Genomic DNA, 17968 nt, shown 5'->3' on the forward strand with positions numbered 1-17968 from the left:
GTAAAAGTCTTGCACAATGTTTTAGAAGTCTTTGTAGAAAATGAAATCTCTGTTGGGCCACAAGCTGGGAGGCTTGTGAGGGGCAAAGCTTCAAGCAACTCTACAACAGGCAACCAAGAACAGTCTCAACTGAGAGCTATCAAGGCTACACGACAAGACATAAGTACCCCTTAGTCTACAGTACCTTATGTCTGAAGAAATTGGTTCCAGCTGGCTTCTGTTCCAGTTGTAGTATAGCAGAGCCTGTTGTTCCTGGGCCTCAGTCATGGGGACAAGAGGGAGGACCTCTGGGGACTCCTGCACTATGGTTTTAAAGTCAGTGGCAGCAATGGGCAATCTTCAGACCAACAGCACTTTGCGGTTTCAGTACAGCCAGCTCTGAGAGGATGTCCAGGTTAGTTCGTCTTGGGGTCGATTGGTCCCACCAACCCAAGGGGAGAAGTCATCCTTCGCAGGGCTTCTCTAGTCGAGGCAAATTCAAAGCTTCAGCACTGCAGCAGGGCTCCACTGGGCAAACCAACAGTCGTTGAGTTGCAGCAGGCGTCTCTTCCAAGTTCGATTCTGTCGTCCAGTGGTCAACTCTGCGTTCAAAGCAAAAGACCTTGGCTTTTATGCTGGTTTCTGCTATTCTTTCACAGCCTATCTGTCACTCACAAAGCAGGGTGGGCAGCCATCCAATCACCTTTGGGTGCATTCCTGTAACCAAGTGGATTAGGCGCAGGGAGTTTCGGGCACCTCCCTCAGTTTCTGCCCTGCCAGACACGCTGGAGCCAGAGGCGGGCTTCAGCAGTGAAACACGCCAAGACAAAACGGAGAAAGGGACCAAACCTGGTTTGGCACTCACAGTAAATCTCAAGAAGGACCTTTCCAACAAGAAATGGCGAAAAAAGACGACCGGGCCATTTTGACAAAATGGGCACCCATAGGTGCTTTACTGCAGCTGCAATTGCATCCCGCGGTAGAAACACTCAATGGTAGTAAAAAGTAAACCACTACCACCAGCCATTAATTGTAGAAAGGGTAACATAAAAATATGACATGAGAAACTAGACAAAGGGGATACTAAGTAGCCCCTCCAGCACCCTATGGTAAGATGGTGTTCGCTGGGTCTAGAAAGTTACAAATGTAAGTAAAGTCAATTCCACTTCACTGCTCTTGGAAACAGTAGTTTAACCAAGAGAAGGTATTTAAACCTTGGGGAAATCCGGAAGACTTCCCTGTGTCACTGCACTGAAGATAATGCAATGTAAAAAGATAATGCCTATGGAGTTTGCCACACTCCAAAACCAAAAGAAAAAGGAGTAGAGCATCAAGCAAGGCCGCAACATCCAGTGACAAATAGCAGGGAGGCAGTTGGAGATACACGAGGGATGTTCAATAAGGAAGGAGAAGAAGATTGGAGTAATATTAGCAAATATATGATCTGGGAAGCCAAAGGAGGGGACAGGTATGCACAGAGATAAGATGGCGCGTGTGAAGAAGGGGCAAAGAATCTTATGGAACCACTCCCACAGTGTGGGGGGGGGCGGAAAAGCTTCCAGTGTCACAAGAAAGTGGAAAAGGTGTGATCAGGAAAATAGTTCACGCATGCCATGGCGGTGTGAAGCTAAAATATAAAAGTCTGAAGGAGGGCGATGTGGTCACCTGTGTCGAATGTGTTTAAGAAGAATGAGGCTGGATGGCAATTGGCAGTGGTGAAACTTAGTGAGGTGGAGATCATGACAAGCACTGTCTCCATCGAGAGTGTCCTGCAGTACCCAGATTGGATGGGATCACAGAGTCTGCTGTCCTCTTGGGAGTCAGTAGTGAGCTATAGTGAGGTAGAGATGATGGTAAGCACTGTATCTATGGAGTGTCTCCTGTGGGACCCAGATAGGATGGGATCACTGAGTCTGCTGTCCTCCTGGGAGGCAGTAGTGAGCTATAGTGAGGGAGAGACGATGATAAGCACCGTCGCCATGGAGTGTCTCCTGCAGGACCCAGATAGGATGGGATCACCGAGTCTCCTGTCCTCCCGGGAGGCATTGGTGAGCTATAGTGAGGTAGAGATGATGGCAAGCACTGTCTCCTTGGAGTGTCTCCTGCAGAATCCAGATAGGAGGGGGATCATAGAGTCCCATGTCCTCCCAGGAGACAGTGTTGTGGTCCATGGCTTCACATTTGAAGGAAGGAGAGAAAATAGTCTATATTTGGCTGGCATATTTTGATCAGACGGTTCTCCTTTTAGAAAGGATGAGAAACTACTAGAGGAATGTGAAAGGTTAAAGAGAGGAGAGGAAGCTGCAAGTCAGGGGAGCCAGCCTAAGAGCCTAAGGAGACTTGTGAATTTTGTAAGATTTCTGATGCTTGTTAATCTGCTTAGAATCACACGCTGTGCATATAGTCCGACATCTAGTGGTAATTGCAGAGTATTGCATCTTTCTTTCGAGGATCGAAAGGAGATGTCGACATGGGCGTGCCTGTAACACTATCTATCATCGAGGTCCCACAGATTGTTTTTTTTTCCGCCCAGCTAGCTGGTCGCCTTATGCTGAGCTCGTAAGCGATATATTACAAAAACCTACAATTTCTTGTCCCACGACCATTGGTCGTTTTAGTCTCCGACCTTCTTCGTCAACGGCTATTGTGGATCTCTGCACCGGAGACGTCTGACTTTAGGGGACTGGTGCTTCGGTTGACGCTGTCGACGACGTGGCCTCTGCCCTCTGGCCAGGCCTATACAGTAGGGAGAGTGGGGCCGAGGGGTTTGATTCTTTAAGAATGCATTTCCTTTTCCCCCCCTCTCCTTTCCCTTATTGTCTGGCTGCCGCCCTTTACCTCTACTATGGATAGGACTCCATTTAAGTTCTGTCCATCCTGTAACGGAAACTGTCCTTGGAAGGACACTCGCTGAAAGTGTAACGGGTGTCTACCTTGTGATCACGACAAGCGATCCTGCAAGTCTTGCCAACTTTTTCGTCCGAAGATGCTAAAAGATCAGCTGGCGAAGCAGTGGGCAGCCTACGCCGTGCAGAAGGCTGAGAGTTGTTCCCCAGTTGGCGCAGGCGCCTCGAGTGACAAGGATTCCAGCGGCAGCCATGGCTCCGATGTGGAGGCCATAGACCTTTCAGTGGAACCGTCTGACAGGCAGGCTTCCGGCACTGCTATGGGCAGATCACACTTCAGCGACCAGGGCACACCCGCACCACAAAAAGATAAACACACAACCCCATGTACTCCTTCGACAGATACATCGAGGAAGCAACAGGCGTCAGCAGTCCCGCTGAAGGGTTCGACTGTGCCTACCGATCCTCACGATCGGGCGCCCTCCCACCCACATCCGTCGTCGGGGCGCCGCATAAGAGCACATCAATGCCTACGGTTTCGGTGGCCCCAAAAGCCTCAACGGTGCATACAGGTATGTCAAAATCTCTCCTTAATCTGCCTAAACTACGTGAGAGTCTCGCAAACATCATTTTGGCAACGAATAAGCCAAACAGAGGAGTTTTCAGAAGGCTCCCAGCCCCTCTCACAGGCTTTGTCTGACAAGGCCCTTCCTTCTGAAGACCCCTTTTCTCCTGAAGAGACTTTCCCTCCTCCTGACCCCTCTGGTTCATCCCAATGGGCCAGAGTGAGGTTTGAGAGTTGTATGAACAAATTGCCAGTTTGTAGATTTCCCTGACACATTTCCCCCCCCCCCTAAGAGACCTAGGAGGGAGGATTCCTGCCCTAGTTTCCCAAATGTGCAAAAACTCTCCACCCAAACCCCACAGGAAGAGGTTTTGGAATTCTCAGATCCTGAAGGTCTATGAGCAGGATCAAGATGCTTCTTTACGATCAATAAGACAATCCTTTTGGGCAGGACCCTTGCCCAGATTGGAGCCAAGATCAGCCTGGTGAGGAAGCACCCTGGCTTTCCCCCACTCATACACCTGACCCAGACGCCATTTGTCTTGATTCACCTGTAGATGACCAAACGGCATTTAATGCAATCCTGAAAAGGGCTGCAGTTCATTTCTGGATTGCCACTCAGGAGGTTCCACAAGATACTTACTTTGTGGAGGACATCCTGAAGGAGAAACCACCCGCAAGTCAGTTTATACCCCTGCTGAGTGCCATCAAGAAACGCATCGCACCTTCTTTTCTGTCACCTTCATTAACAAGGGCCGTCAATCCTCAGGTCGAAATATAGTTCCGCCCCTCCCCTTTTGACCCATTATACATCGAGGGGCATGCTACTCTGGACTCCCTTGTAGTCACTGCTACCAGGAAGAGAGCCGGGGAGCCATTGTCCACTTCAGAACAGCCCACCGACAAGGACTGTAAAAAGCTGTAAGCCCTAGACAAACACATCACCATTTCAGCATTCTATTCCACAGGAACTGCTAATAACATTACACTTCTTGCAAGCTATAGTGAAGTACAGTGGAACTTACTTCAGGAGGGTCTCCTAGAAGACCCAGAACCGGTACGATAACGCCTGCTGATTGTTGTACCAGAAGGGAACAGGTCAACCGTAACATTCAAAAGAACACATTGGATGCAGCTGAAACGGCAGGGTCTTCCCTGCTCAGGGTAGTCTTCTTAAAAGGCACGCCTGGCTCAAAAACTCAGGGTTTAAGCCGGAAACCTAGGCCTTGCTCATAAACAAACCAGTGGAAAACACAAATTTGTTTGCGAAGGCGCTGGATGATGCCTTAGAAACAGCAAAGAAGGGGCATAAAACTATCAAGTCTCTTAATCAGATCACTGCTCGCCCGCGACCAACAGCCGGGAGGTAACTCGCTGCTCCTTTTAGGGGCAGTCTGTTTCCCGTTCCCCACATAATCAGTATGGTACAGAGGGTTCAACATGGTCCTCCAGACAGGGCGCAGCTACCACCGGTCAATACCAGCAGCGGGGTCAGCGAAGAGACAACGGCAGGGGTAGGAACTCCACCGTATGAGGCTCTCTGGCCTCCGCTCAGAAATGACTCGACAGTCCAGGTGCCCTCCCAGGTTAGGGGACATTTTGCATCCTTTCTCCACACATGGGAGGGAGTCACTTCAGACCAGTGGGTGCTCAATACCATAGCCCACGGTTATTGTATCGAGTTCCACCGGCCACCTCAATACCATTCACCAAGACACAGACGCCTATTGCCAGCCCATCTGCAGATTCTACTGGAGGAGGTGCAGATCCTTCAAGAAAATGGCACCATAGAAGTCATCCCCATTCATCAGGTAAGCAAGGGTATTTATTCAGTATACTTCCTTGTACCCAAAAAGGATCTCACCATGCACCCTTTGTTAGACTTGCGCCCAGCGAACAAATTTGTCAAGCCACAAAGGTTCAGAATGACAACACTGCAGGAAGTAATCCCTCTGTTGACGCAGGAGGATTACATGGCAACACTGGATAAGAAAGATGCATACTTTCATATTTCAATGTTGCCAGCACACCGAAAGTACCTACGGTTCATGATCGAGAACACGCACTATCAGTTCAAGGTTCTCCCCTTCGGCATTGCCTAAGCCCCAAGAGTGTTTACAAAGGTACTGGCAGTAGTAGCGGCTCACCTGCGCAGGCAGTCCATTCCAGTCTCTCCTTACCTCGACGACTGGCTAATAACCGGGGATTTGTTTGGAGAATGCCTATCAAATATCCAGAAGATGGTAGATCTCCTCTTCAGGCTGGGGTTCTCGATCAACGTGAAAAAGTTCAGCCTAGACCCCAGCCAAGTCGAGCAATTTCTGGGTGTCCTAATTGAGATCAAAGACGGTCTCGTCTTTCCCTCCACTGAGAGTTCAAAACATGCTGTTTCACATCCAAGGGGAACGGTCTCTGGATAACATGGTCTGGGAAATTTGTCTACCCTTTTCCCCTGACTCCCCTACTCAACAGGATAGTGCACAAGATGCAGCAGGAACCAGTCACGATGATTCTGGTGGCCCCGTCTTGTTTCTCTCACCTGATGGCAATGTCGGTCGCACCTGTGAAGAGGCGTCCATGCCCGTACAACATGCTGTCCCAAGACGGGGTGAAACACATCATCCATGCCCACAAACTCTCAACTTAGCAGCCGGGCTCCTGAGGTCATAGAGTTTCGCCACCTCCACCTCTCTGAGATGCATGGACATACTTAGGGAAGCACGATAACCCAACACCAGACATTGCTACTCCAACAAATGGAAACACTTCGTGATCTGGTGCAATACCAAGAGCATCAATCCTATTGACTGCTCTCCAACAGATATTGTCCTGTACCTGACTCACCTACTCGACTCGGGTTAGTTTTCAATTCCCTAAAAGTACACTTAGCTGCACTTTCAGCTTGCACCACGTCCCAGAAGAGGGTTTTGTGGTGGAAAATACCAGTAATCAAGACTTTTATGGAGGGGGTTAAAAGACTTCATCCCCCTATCTCCAACCTAGCTCCCGGAGGGGACCTGAACGTTGTACTGACTAGACTAATTGGAACTCCTTTTGAGCCTATGCATAAGGCTAGCCTTAAGGCACTTACTTACAAGACCACCTTCCTGGTGGCAGTTATATCAATAAGGAGAGTTGGTAAACTGCAGGCCCTTTCAGTTCAAGACACATTTGTCACGATTCACAAAGATAAGGTGGTCTTGCGCACTCACCTGCGGTTTGTGCCTAAGTTTATTTCAAAGTTCCATGTGAACCAATCAATAGAACTACCCACCTTCTTCCAGAACCCCACTAACATGGCAGAAAGAAGCCTCCACACACTTCATGTGAGGAGAGCAGTGATATACTATCTGGAAAAAACTGAAAAAAAGACCAACCAGTTTTTTGTTCCAATGACAGCTGGTAGAGCAGGGTACCCTGTCTCTAAATCAGCTATTTCAAAGTGGATCGTAAACTGCAGCACACTGTGCTATGCCCTTGCCAAGAGAGATCTGCCTTCAAGCCTAGAGCAGATTCTACTCGGAGCACAGGGGCTTCCATAGCATTCATTGCAAATGTTCCCCTTGAGTCCATTTGTAAAGCATCAATCTGGAGTTCTGTACACACCTTTACACAACATTGCTGCCTAGATACACACTCTAGGTATGATTCTCAAGCGGGACAAGCAGTATTAAGACATCTTTTCTCTACTGTTCCTTCTCATAACCCACCGCCAACTCCGGGTACTGCTTGCTAGTCTATGCACAGCATGTGATTCTAAGCAGATTAACAAACATCAGAGGACACGCATTACTTACCGTAATTTCCACTGAGGGTTCAGAGAGAGGAGATATTACAACATAGTAGATCAAGGGTCCGCCTCTTCTTAAAATACCAGGAATAGCATCCCGAACTGGTAAGAGTACACAAAGCCAAGCTATGACTGAGAAATGGCAGATGAGTGTTAGGGTGAATTCTCTGTTACGGCTAATTTCCCAAACCTAGTGAGTCCCCCAGCAGCTTTACTGGATTTTTGAGGTTTCTTTTTTTCTCCTGCTAAGAGTGAGACTCTTTTTCTCCCACTCTTAGGCTTGATTTGAGAATGTCCTTTGACCATGTAATGTGTTTTATGAGCTATGGGGTCTTTTACTCCATAGAGCTTCATGTGTTTTTGGTATGTGTGTTACACAGCACCCTCAGTGCAGTAACACAGGGGTGTCATAGTGACCCCCAAACATAGACTCCGTACCCTGGGACTGACTACTGTCTCCCAGGGCATGTAAAGTCATCATTGGCTTTACTAGTCTTAAATTGTGAACAGAACCAGTACAAACCATCATACTGTGAAAGTACTGGTAGGGGTAATTCGATTGCCCCTGGGTCTGTTTTCTAAGGAGGCACTGTCCAGTCCCCCCTTGTCGAGTTTCTGGCTGGTGGCAGTGGATACCACGCAAAATATTTCACCGGAATATTTCCTATGGGATTTTCCCATCCATTTTAAACGCACCACTTTTTGGTGCAATGTTAAAGATACCGCTTGGTTATTTATTTCATATTTATTCCCCGGTTGGATCTTTTTGCCAGAACTCAGTTTTAAAATGGTGTTTGTGTTCGCCTCTGAAACTCTAACTCAAGTCTAGCCCTTTGTTACACTTTTTGGCGGGCTTCTCCACAGAAGCCCTCCAAATGCTGCCACTCTGTCTGGGGTCAACAGGATGTGTGGGAGGGGGGAATAGGCACCCTGGACTGAGTTGCCTCGGCAACTCAAGTCGCACTCTTGTGTGATTGGCCCAGTCGTGAGCCGCCCGGCTCACCACTTAGCATGTTTGAGTGACAGCTACGCTGATGAATGGGGGTTTTGCTGCATAAAAGCAGGGCTTTGGGGACTGGAACTTCAGAAGTCGCCACAGGACCTAAAGAATCCGAAGAGGGGAGAAGCTGAGCCATCTACAACGACAACACCACCGGTGGAGCCCTGCTGTACGAAACTCACCACTTTCCCGACGACAGAGAAGATCTTCTTCCAGGAGAGTCTTCTTCCCTTGAGCTGGTGGGACCAAAAAGTTCGCCTTTTTCGCCTTCCTGGATCGTCTCATGGTCGAATCGCCCGTGCCAAGCACCCCGGCAGCCACGCTTCACCACTACCGCGAATAAAAGTGTAGTACCTTTTAACCGAGAAACTCCGCGGCTGGTTTTTTCCCTGGCAGTGCACCGACCTCCAGCTTTCCTCCCCGTCGAGATCTTCTCTTCCCCTGGACGAAGCTCCGACTTGCAACCGCTGCCAGGAACAACTACCCCCGCTGGAGCTGTCTCACCATTTCAGGTACTGTGTCCCGCCTGGTCTCCCTTGCAACAGACTTTCCAAGGTGTCCCGTAAATCCTTGACTCTATCCTGGGGTGACCTCGGACCTGTTAACATTACCTTTCTAACTTGATCTAACCTATTTTGACTTTTCTGCAAAGACTTTGAGTGCATTTCCACTGTGTGATCTTGGGCACATTCCGCCTTACTCTCTCCAAGAGTGGGTCTGGCCTATGAACTTTTTGCTCTACAGTAGACCCTGCCTTTCTTGACTAGCTGTGGTTTCTTAAGTGTTGGTACTGTGTGATTTTCCTATTCTGCCTTTTCTCTCCCTTTTTAAACAAATTATTGGAGTGCCATCTATGGTTACGCACCTCACCTCTGTTTTGCTAAATAAGTGGTGTCTTAACCTAGACTTGTAAAATAATTAATTAGGGAGGTGTATATACTTCTAGTGACTGTGTTTGAACTTGCTTGACATATTAGTGCCAGTGTATTTTTACAAATCTGTTTTTAAATAAATAATTATATACTTTGATACCAAAGCTCTGGTCAGTGTTTGCTTGTGCTACTGTATTTTCAGCCAAATTGTGTATACTCTATATACTGCCTAACTCTTCTTGAGAGAAGTCTGACTGCTCCGCCACAGTTACCAGGTAAATCTGGGTGGCGCGGACTGCTACCAATTGGGTTTACTGCTAACACCTGTAGTCTTAAACCTTTTGCAGTGGTCCCTAAGGGAACTGCACAGGTTTCTGCCTAACAAATGAGCCTGCAATGAGCAGAGAAGCCTGTGAAGCGGGCCAGCCTGTAAGTGCGACTTTGAAAGCCTTTCTGTATGAACCTTGTGAACTGTATTTTTGGATTCTTTGATTCAAAATAGGGAGTTTGTATTTGCATCGTTTTTGATGTGCACATTCACGTTTACTGCATATGGTTACTAAACGTGGCTACTACCACAAAATGTTTCCCTGCAAATTGTAGTTTGGCCTTCTTCCTGCCTTCTCAGGTCAGGAAAGTCCTTATGAGGTCATGTACTTGCCCAGTAAAGCTGCAGCTTTCGCGAGCCTCTGTGTGTGTTAGGAAAGATTTCTCTTTTGGCAACTTTCCCTGCATAGTTTTTATGGGCCCACAATCTTTTTCCTTTGTTTTTAAACCGGTTCTGACTTTTTGAGGGGAAGTAAAGCCTTCAGCTTCACTGCCCTGGCCTTTTGCTCACTTGATATGGGGAAACTGATCAGTCCTTCAGACTATCAGAACTGCGCAACTAGGTTTTCATTTTATCTTTTTACATCTTTGTAACTTTTTAAAATTCACAAAATTCACACAGCATCTTACAATGCAGTGCTACGAGATACTTTTGTATCAGTATTAAGAGAAAAAGTTATTTTTAATTTTGTCAAAAATGTAAAAGGCCAATTTAAAAGGCTGCTCATAGTGGACTTTATAAATCTGTCGCACCCCTGTCGCACACGGCAGGGGAAGACGGAAGTTGGCTGTGGGGTGAGTGTCTGCATGTCTGTTTGGTAATGTTTGTGATAACATTGGGAACAAGTCCCTCTAATCTCCTGTCTCCCCTCGACTCTTGGTCGTCAAACCTGGGTCGGGTATCCTGACTCTGGGTTAGCCTTGGATCTGGAAGAGATGAGAACACTTTTTATTAGTTTTAAACTAATCACCACCACAAGCCCATTGCATCCTTCTAAAGAGAACTCGTCCTGGGGGGAAACATTTTTGGACCATGTGACTTTTGGGCACAAGGCAACCTTCATCTTAGGGTTCGGACTTCTCAAGTTAGAATATTGTTCTCGTGACTGCTTCCCATCATTGACTTCATCTAATTTACCTGCTTTGCTTGATTTTAAGATTTCTGATTTGTTACTGGGAACTGGGGATCCCCAGTGTTGGATGCCAGGCGTACTCTTGATTCATCCAGTTCTTTATGAAAGCACACTCTTAGCCATCCCTGAACCCCAACATTGAGAACGTACTGAAAGAAATGGCTAGTTGTAACTGGCAATGCAAATACCAATGGTTAGCATTCCGGAACAGTTTCTTTTTAAAATAAAAGTAAAACTTAATTTAAAAAAGTAGAGGAGCACCGCTCCTGACCCCTCTCGCTCACTTCGACCACTGTGTATGTTTCAGTACACCTGTGTGTAGTGTATTCCATAATTGCCAACCTGACCAATTCCAATCTGTAGGTGCTTATCCAGCTTGGTTTTCTATTTTGCACTCTGGCACTCAAACTTCAAGTCCCACAATGCAAAGAAAAAAACAGCACTCTATAAGCACCTACAGAATGGAATGCGTCATGTTGGCAATTATGTTGTTTTGTTGGGTCTAACTGTTTTGGATTATGTTAGGTGGACACAATGTATTCACTTGGGAGGGTTGTGTTAAAACATCCCTAGCCGACATCATGGGGATAGGGTTCCTGGTGACTTTTAAGGAGATTTATAATTTGTGTGCTTCTTCTCGTCTCCTAGTGAGGCCCCCAGCACTTATTGCTGGACTTCTGGACCTTTTTCCTTCAATCCTGAATGAGTGGAGCCTTTTTCCTCTCATTCATTCTTGTGTTCTCTGTCTGTTGGAACTCTATTCTTTGTACTCGACCTGTACTATGGAGTCTGTCTGCTCGATAGCTTTTAAAGGCATCTGTGTTTTTACTACTGCAGCACACAGCTCCTTATGGGCAGTGTTGCTGGGGACGCTTGGGGTCCTCCTTTAAGATTGTTCTGTACAAGTAACTACAGTTCTTAATTAAGGATAGCGAGATGCTTGGTGTTTCTCCCAAAACTCTACAATCTGAGAGATTGGCACACACCACCTTCAGTGGAGTTCCAACGGGATACCTAGTACCCCCCTTCGCTCTGCTCCTGTGACTTTTTAGTTACAGAGACAATCCCCTACTTATGTCTGGTGTCAATGGACGTGTTCTACCAACTATTGTGTATTTTCAGTACCGCAGGCTATGTCCATACCCCGGTAGTGCACAATAGGGGCAACCATGCACCTACTTGGGGGCCCCCCTTGTTTTATTTGCCATTACTAGTGTGGTTGTTCTTTGCTAGCCCTTCTTATCCCATTCTGAGAGGGGGAGGTCAGGTGTTTGTGTTTTTTGCCTTTGGCAGGAACCAGTAGGTATCCCCGCCTAGGCTCCAGAGTGTCTGTGCAGGTAGGAATTCCTTGTCTGCCAGAGTGCCTGAATAGGTCCATCTCCCACAGGGGCGGCCTGCTGTCCTGATTGGACAGCCAAAGACCCCTATCTGTAAAATGCTGAGAGAGATTGCAGAGTAGTGTGTGCTGGAACTGTATAAAATGTGAGTGAAAAGCAAGTCGACCACGGAAGTAACCAAAGAAGACGACGACCAGAGATTCCTGCAGACCATTTGCAACACTGTGAAGCGACCACTGCTGTCCTTACCCAGTTTTCTGTGTGACAGAGGAGCTCTGAAGAGGATCACTCCTTACCTCTGGCTGGTGGGGAACAACCAGTCCCTAGACGATCTTTGAAGCTCGCCCGAGGCCCTAGGAGCTTCCAGAGCTGCGGAACCCCAATACCAAGAAACCTGCTGCCCATTTTGAGCACATTGTCGTGGAAAGGCTGAATCCATCCAAATCATTGCTGAAATCCACAGGAACTCTTCATTATTCGCTGATTGTCAAGACTTCAAGCCCTCTACGAACTACCTTTAGCTAGAGTTGTGTTTTTGGACTTAAAAGACTTACTAGGCGAAGGCACTGTCTCTTGAACCTTGAACTGAGCTCAGGCTACACTAACTAGTTTCCTCCCTTTAAGTGACTTTACTATATGAGTTTGCAGAGTAAATGTACTACCGTATAAACCGTTGAAAACCGCATGAGGGTGCAATCACCGATAATACTTTAACATTGTCTTTTCCCTTTGTAACGTTGCTACAAATGTAACCGCAAACAAACACAAAAGTGAAAGTGCCCTTGGAAGTGTATAATCAAGTATTCCTAAGTGTTCTATCGTAAACGTTTGAAGTATTTAAAGTGATTCTGGTGTAAATAGGATAAATATATATTTTATATAAATATATGTGTAACTGCTTCTTTGTTGTGCCTGTCTATCTAAGATTCAGTGTACTTACCTACAGCTCACATCTTACTCTTAAGATAAGCCTGACTGGTGTTCCACACTACCAAGGTCCTGACCCTAGTACAGACTGATACTAAGAGTTGAGGATCTACAAACCACTGGTATAGCTTACTAAAGTCTTACTACCACTAGGACTTTAAGAAAACTCCCCTAACAGTGGCCTTAAGGACTAATAAGAACAATAGACAAGGATCACAAGCAGTCTGCAGATATGCTGGGGGGCCCCATCGAAAGGCACGACAAAGCTGCAAAAATAAGTGTTTCCTATCCTATCAGCCGCCCCTGGTTTTCATATTCCTAGATTCACTCGGAAATGTGGTGCACATGGCATGACGGAAGATGAAGTCTGCAACTTTGAGTATCTTTCTTTTACTAACCAGCTCCTTTGTATTTTTTTGTAGGTTTTATCAGAGCTAGATAATGAACTACACTACACTACAGATATTGTTGTTAAGGTATGTAAAGGCAATTCATTTTTATGTTTTACTTTTCGTTTTTTCCTTGGCAGTCTTCCTACTGATGCACTCCGCTAATCTCAAGTTCGAGACTTTCTGCAAAATCTTTGCACTTCCACTCACGCACATCAACTGTCTGCAATCGGCGAAATAGTATTAATTGATCTTTCATTATTTGTGTGAAAATAAAATCAATTAGAGAAAGAGCATACACTTTTACACTAATATGAACTATTTACACTAGAATTTGCTACTGCATTCATGTGTATTTCTTGTCTCTGGAAAGATTAGCAATCTCTCAAATGATACATTTTATTAGCGCTTAAATATTTTAAAATTAATTTCTGTCCTTAGTCTACTAGTTCAAACAGGTTTGTCAAAATACATCAGGCTTAGGTTAATGATAAGGAGTTTTCACAATCAAGCTTTCAATCAGTATAACAAATGTAACCGATAAACAATGATTATTGACTATGCCTTGTGGTGGTGCAGATCACCCTTGCCAAGGGGTGGGGGGGGGGGGGGGCTTCAATCCCCAATTTACCCTGACATTCATAGAATCACTCAAAATCAGGTTATTTTTGTAGTGGTGTTTACCACCTGTGCCTATGCAATCTAGAAGGAGATGGTGTAGTGTAGTAACTCCCAACCCTCCCTCCTGAACCCCCATCATGATCTCCCTACAAATAATTGCCCCTGATGAGATAGAATGGGCAGTATGTTGGGCCTTATTCTGAGTTTGGCTCAATTTCCTGTTTACCGTTAGCCACCTCTCTGTTCGGTGGATTTATCGTCTGATAACTAGTGGCAGAAAGGCAGTACAAATGCCCATTTTTGGAGTCTGAATGACTCGTTTGTGCAGTTGGGAGATTTACTGCAGGCAGTAATTCTATCTGCAGTCAATCTTCCACTTTTTTTACCTCCAGCTGTAAGTAAATATTCCACTCTTGGGTGAAACTCTGCTTTATGCGCTGCAGTAAAACTGCCTGTAATTCTGTTACTGTCAAAAAAGTAGCAGTAATGTTCAGCACTGCCAAACTCATAATTAGGCTTATTGTGCCAACAAGAAACATTCAGTAGTCCTTATTTATTTTGAACATTCAAGAATGTTTTATCGTCAGACAGCGTAGTCAGAAATATTTTTTGTTTTTGTGTGGCTGCCTTAATTTCTGCCGTGGGGCCAAGTTTCTGATCGTGCACCTGCCTCATGGTGCTCCCTGAGAAGGCAGAAGGGCTTGTGTTTTCTAACTGTTGAATGTGTATTGTTTAGTGTAACTTTAAAATCCAAAGTAGTGTTGAAATTCACGAACATGAACTGCTGATATGATGGTAGTAGGATGGGCTGAGCTCGATATACAGGGGAGACTGAACCGTTGTGATTTGCAAGAGTATTTGATTGCATACTTCCTCCAGTGTTTCAAGACTAATCCCACAATGTTTGATAACGTTTGCTCTTTTGTGTTTTGTGTGTTTTTTCAGCTAAATGCCTTTGACCAAAGGCATCTCGATGAGATCCACTTTGACGTTCGCTTGACCGCATTCCAGAAGGCAGCTTCACACATCAAAGAGATGCAGAAGATGGACATGAACTTTGTAATTCCCATCATGTTCAACTGCTTCTATACCATAGAGGTATGTTTGTTCATCAAGCCATCACTTAAATCCCAGCTAGTTATCTTTTCATCCTTTCTTTGAGTTTCCTTGTTTCACAGTACATTGATTTTTTTTTTCCCCATCTGTCTCTCCCTGCACACTCTGGCTGCATGCATGAGTTTGCCATTGTGTATATGTAACTATGCATGCTCTTTATTCCTTCCAAAACTCAAGACAGAATGATAGAAAAATCAAGCTGCATGCAGTGACTGAAACAGGTTCTCCATTGGCTTGGTCAAATGCCACTGGAGGCTGGAATCACGGGTGCAGAGGTCAGTCTAGGTGACAGGATTGGGTACGTCTAGGTTCCAGTTCTGTTTTCAGACGACCCACGCTAAGGAGGGGCAGCAGTGACAAGAAGCACAGGCTGACCCTTTAAATAGGTAGCTCACATGAAGACAAAGGGCTCAGCACAGCCAGCAGGGTGGTTGTGCAGTGAGGAGCAGCTGTAGTAAGGCAAGTCTGGATGCCCCAGGATGCAGCAAGGAGTTTGGCAGAGCAGCAGCAGCCACTGACGTATCAGCCACGCAGCAGCGGCTCTCGTCTCTGGTTTGGTGAGTACTACAGAGACAGAGCGGCTTCAGGAGATCACTAGAGGCAGCAGCGGCTCTCGTCTCTGGTTTGGTGAGTACCACAGAGACAGAGCGGCTTCAGGAGATCACTAGAGGCAGCGACTCTCGTCTCTGGTTTGGTGAGTACCACAGAGACAGAGCGGCTTCAGGAGATCACTAGAGGCAGCAGCGGCTCTCGTCTCTGGTTTGGTGAGTACCACAGAGACAGAGCGGCTTCAGGAGATCACTAGAGGCAGCAGCAGCTCTCGTCTCTGGTTTGGTGAGTACCACAGAGACAGAGCGCTTCAGGAGATCACTAGAGGCAGCAGGCACAGAGCTACTAGCACAGGAAGAAGGTGTGCAAGAGGTTTCCCAGCAAACCGAGGCATAGTGGCACAGCAGGGCGATCAGGAGTACAGCCACTCTAGCAGCAGCAGGATCCTCTGAGCCCTCCCTTCTCTCTAGCTTCGAATGGCCTGTGGAATACAGAAACTTCTAAAACAATTATGCAAACATTGGACCAACTTGTGATTAACCCCTGCTTAGCCAATCTTAGGAAATCCAACCCTATCCTAGGTGTCAAGCCCACTGGGAATTTAACACAACTTCTTCCTGACCACAGAAGCCGAATGGAGGTCAACCCTCCCACCTTGGTTGACCCAGGTTTGTGGTTGTGAATAAAAGGTCACCACGCAGCAGCCAGTTTGGGGGGGGGGGTGTTAGGGAGAAGTTGTGAATAGGGAAGGGGATTTGGGAACACCGGAAAGAGGGTTAGGGAACTTGAATGGATAGGGAAAAGGGAGTTTAGGAAAAGTACATAGAATAAAATACCAACTTGATGATATGCACATACATAGACAGATCCAAGCCTTGATTCAATGCTTGTTTGTTGTGCAGTGGAGTTTGCGCCCTTTCTTGGTCCTCGTTTCAGCTGAGGGGACTGTCAGGAGTGGGTTCCAGTCACTGGAGGCCCAGAAGGGAAGGATGCCACCAAGTTTCCGACAAATCCGTGCTTCAGAAGACGTTGCACCGTAAAATGGCACAGGACCCTGGGCATTGAGGAATTGCAGGCCGTGGTGGTCACACCTCGTCCAGGGATGGCATAAAATGCAGTTCATCTTGCGACTTGTTAGGCCCACCAGTCAAAGGGAAGAAGTCTTCTTCGGGGCTTCATTGTCACACAGAAGTTGAAGTCAGAACCGTAGCAGTTATTCAGCCAGCTCTCGAAGGTCACTGGAAGTGGCTTCGGATGTCCTTCAAATCTTCAGTTCCAGTGGTCAAAGCTCAGTTTCTGCTCCAGGACCCTCGTCTTTTATGTAGGAAAACTGTCTGAGGCCACAAATCTTTAACAAAAAAGAACAGGCACTTGATTATTTATGTAGAATGGTTTACACTTTCAAACTACTATCACAAAGCACACAGACTGTCCCTGATGGGAACCACACTGTAACCCTGTCAGGGCAAGCTCTCCCTAGCTCTCCCAGCCGGTGGTGCACCGCCTGCCTTTTGGGGATAGCGGTCATTTTATAAATCACATTCAATTGAAAAATTCAACAAGAGCAAGTGTACATTGAGACAGTTAACATTAGATCATGTATCTTCTGTGTTAGGTGGAAGTCTGCTCCCACTGGGATTTTCTATATATTTATTCACCAGCTGGGTAGATCCCTTCCAGACATCAGACCTTGTTCCAGGATATTAAAACAAAAAAACCCAGAAGTATGGGATCACCTGAAGGCCATAAGCTTTTCTAGGGGAGGTGGTTTATATGACGTGTTCACTCTGTCTTCCAAAAACATCATCTTAATCATGAGAGGTCTAATGATCAATGGGTCGACCGGTTTCGATGAGCAATATAAGAGGGGTAGTCTTCTTCAGGACCTAATTGCATCTGTCATGGGCGCCGCTCCATTAATAATCTGCTGTTGCGGATCAGGCGGTACCTCTGTCCCCTAGAGGGAGACAAAAGGTGAAAAACTCGGGTTATTCCCAGCTGCTTTCACTCTCATTGTAGCTAGATTAGTACTGTGCAGTCGTGTGGTTACTTCCAAAAACCTAATTGGCCGTGTCAAGTTCTCAGGACGTACTAGATGTTCTGTTGCAGACGCGGAACTTGACACTGCCAATTAGGTTTTTGGAAGTACCTCATTATTGGGAACAAGAGGGAGGACATCTGGTGGACTCCTGCACTACAATGGGACGGTCAGCAGCAGCAATGGACAAACTTCAATTCAGCTCCTCGTGTCAATAGCAAATAGCACCACCGCGGTTCTCGGCTACCACTCTGGACTTTCCTCACATCTGGGGTCCAGCACTCTGTTGAGGAGGCTCAGTCCTTCTTCCTTGGAGTCCGGAGGATCTTCCTGGAGCCCGGGTCCGATCTAAGAGCGATGCTTTCAATCGGGTGTTCCTTTGCCTGGCACTTTGGGTCCTGCAGCAGCAATGGAAGTACAGTCAGCTCCAAGAGGATCTCCAGACAAGTTTACTTTGGTGTTGATTTGTCCCACCAACC

The 17968-nt window shown here is 46.5% G+C and overlaps 1 protein-coding gene across 1 annotated transcript in view; it reads left to right on the top strand.

Annotated features, from left to right (window-relative positions):
- UTP20 (UTP20 small subunit processome component) overlaps nt 1-17968 on the top strand; it is a 1390303-nt gene that overhangs the window by 815581 nt on the left and 556754 nt on the right. Inside the window, exons 34-35 of the mRNA XM_069629877.1 lie at nt 13199-13252; nt 14732-14884. Of these exons, the coding sequence (XP_069485978.1) occupies nt 13199-13252; nt 14732-14884 (207 nt within the window). The remainder of the gene's footprint in view (nt 1-13198; nt 13253-14731; nt 14885-17968) is intronic.

The sequence above is a fragment of the Ambystoma mexicanum genome, chromosome 12 (assembly GCF_040938575.1).
Source record: "Ambystoma mexicanum isolate Mex_15411 chromosome 12, UKY_AmexF1_1, whole genome shotgun sequence".
NCBI classification, from domain to species: domain Eukaryota; kingdom Metazoa; phylum Chordata; class Amphibia; order Caudata; family Ambystomatidae; genus Ambystoma; species Ambystoma mexicanum.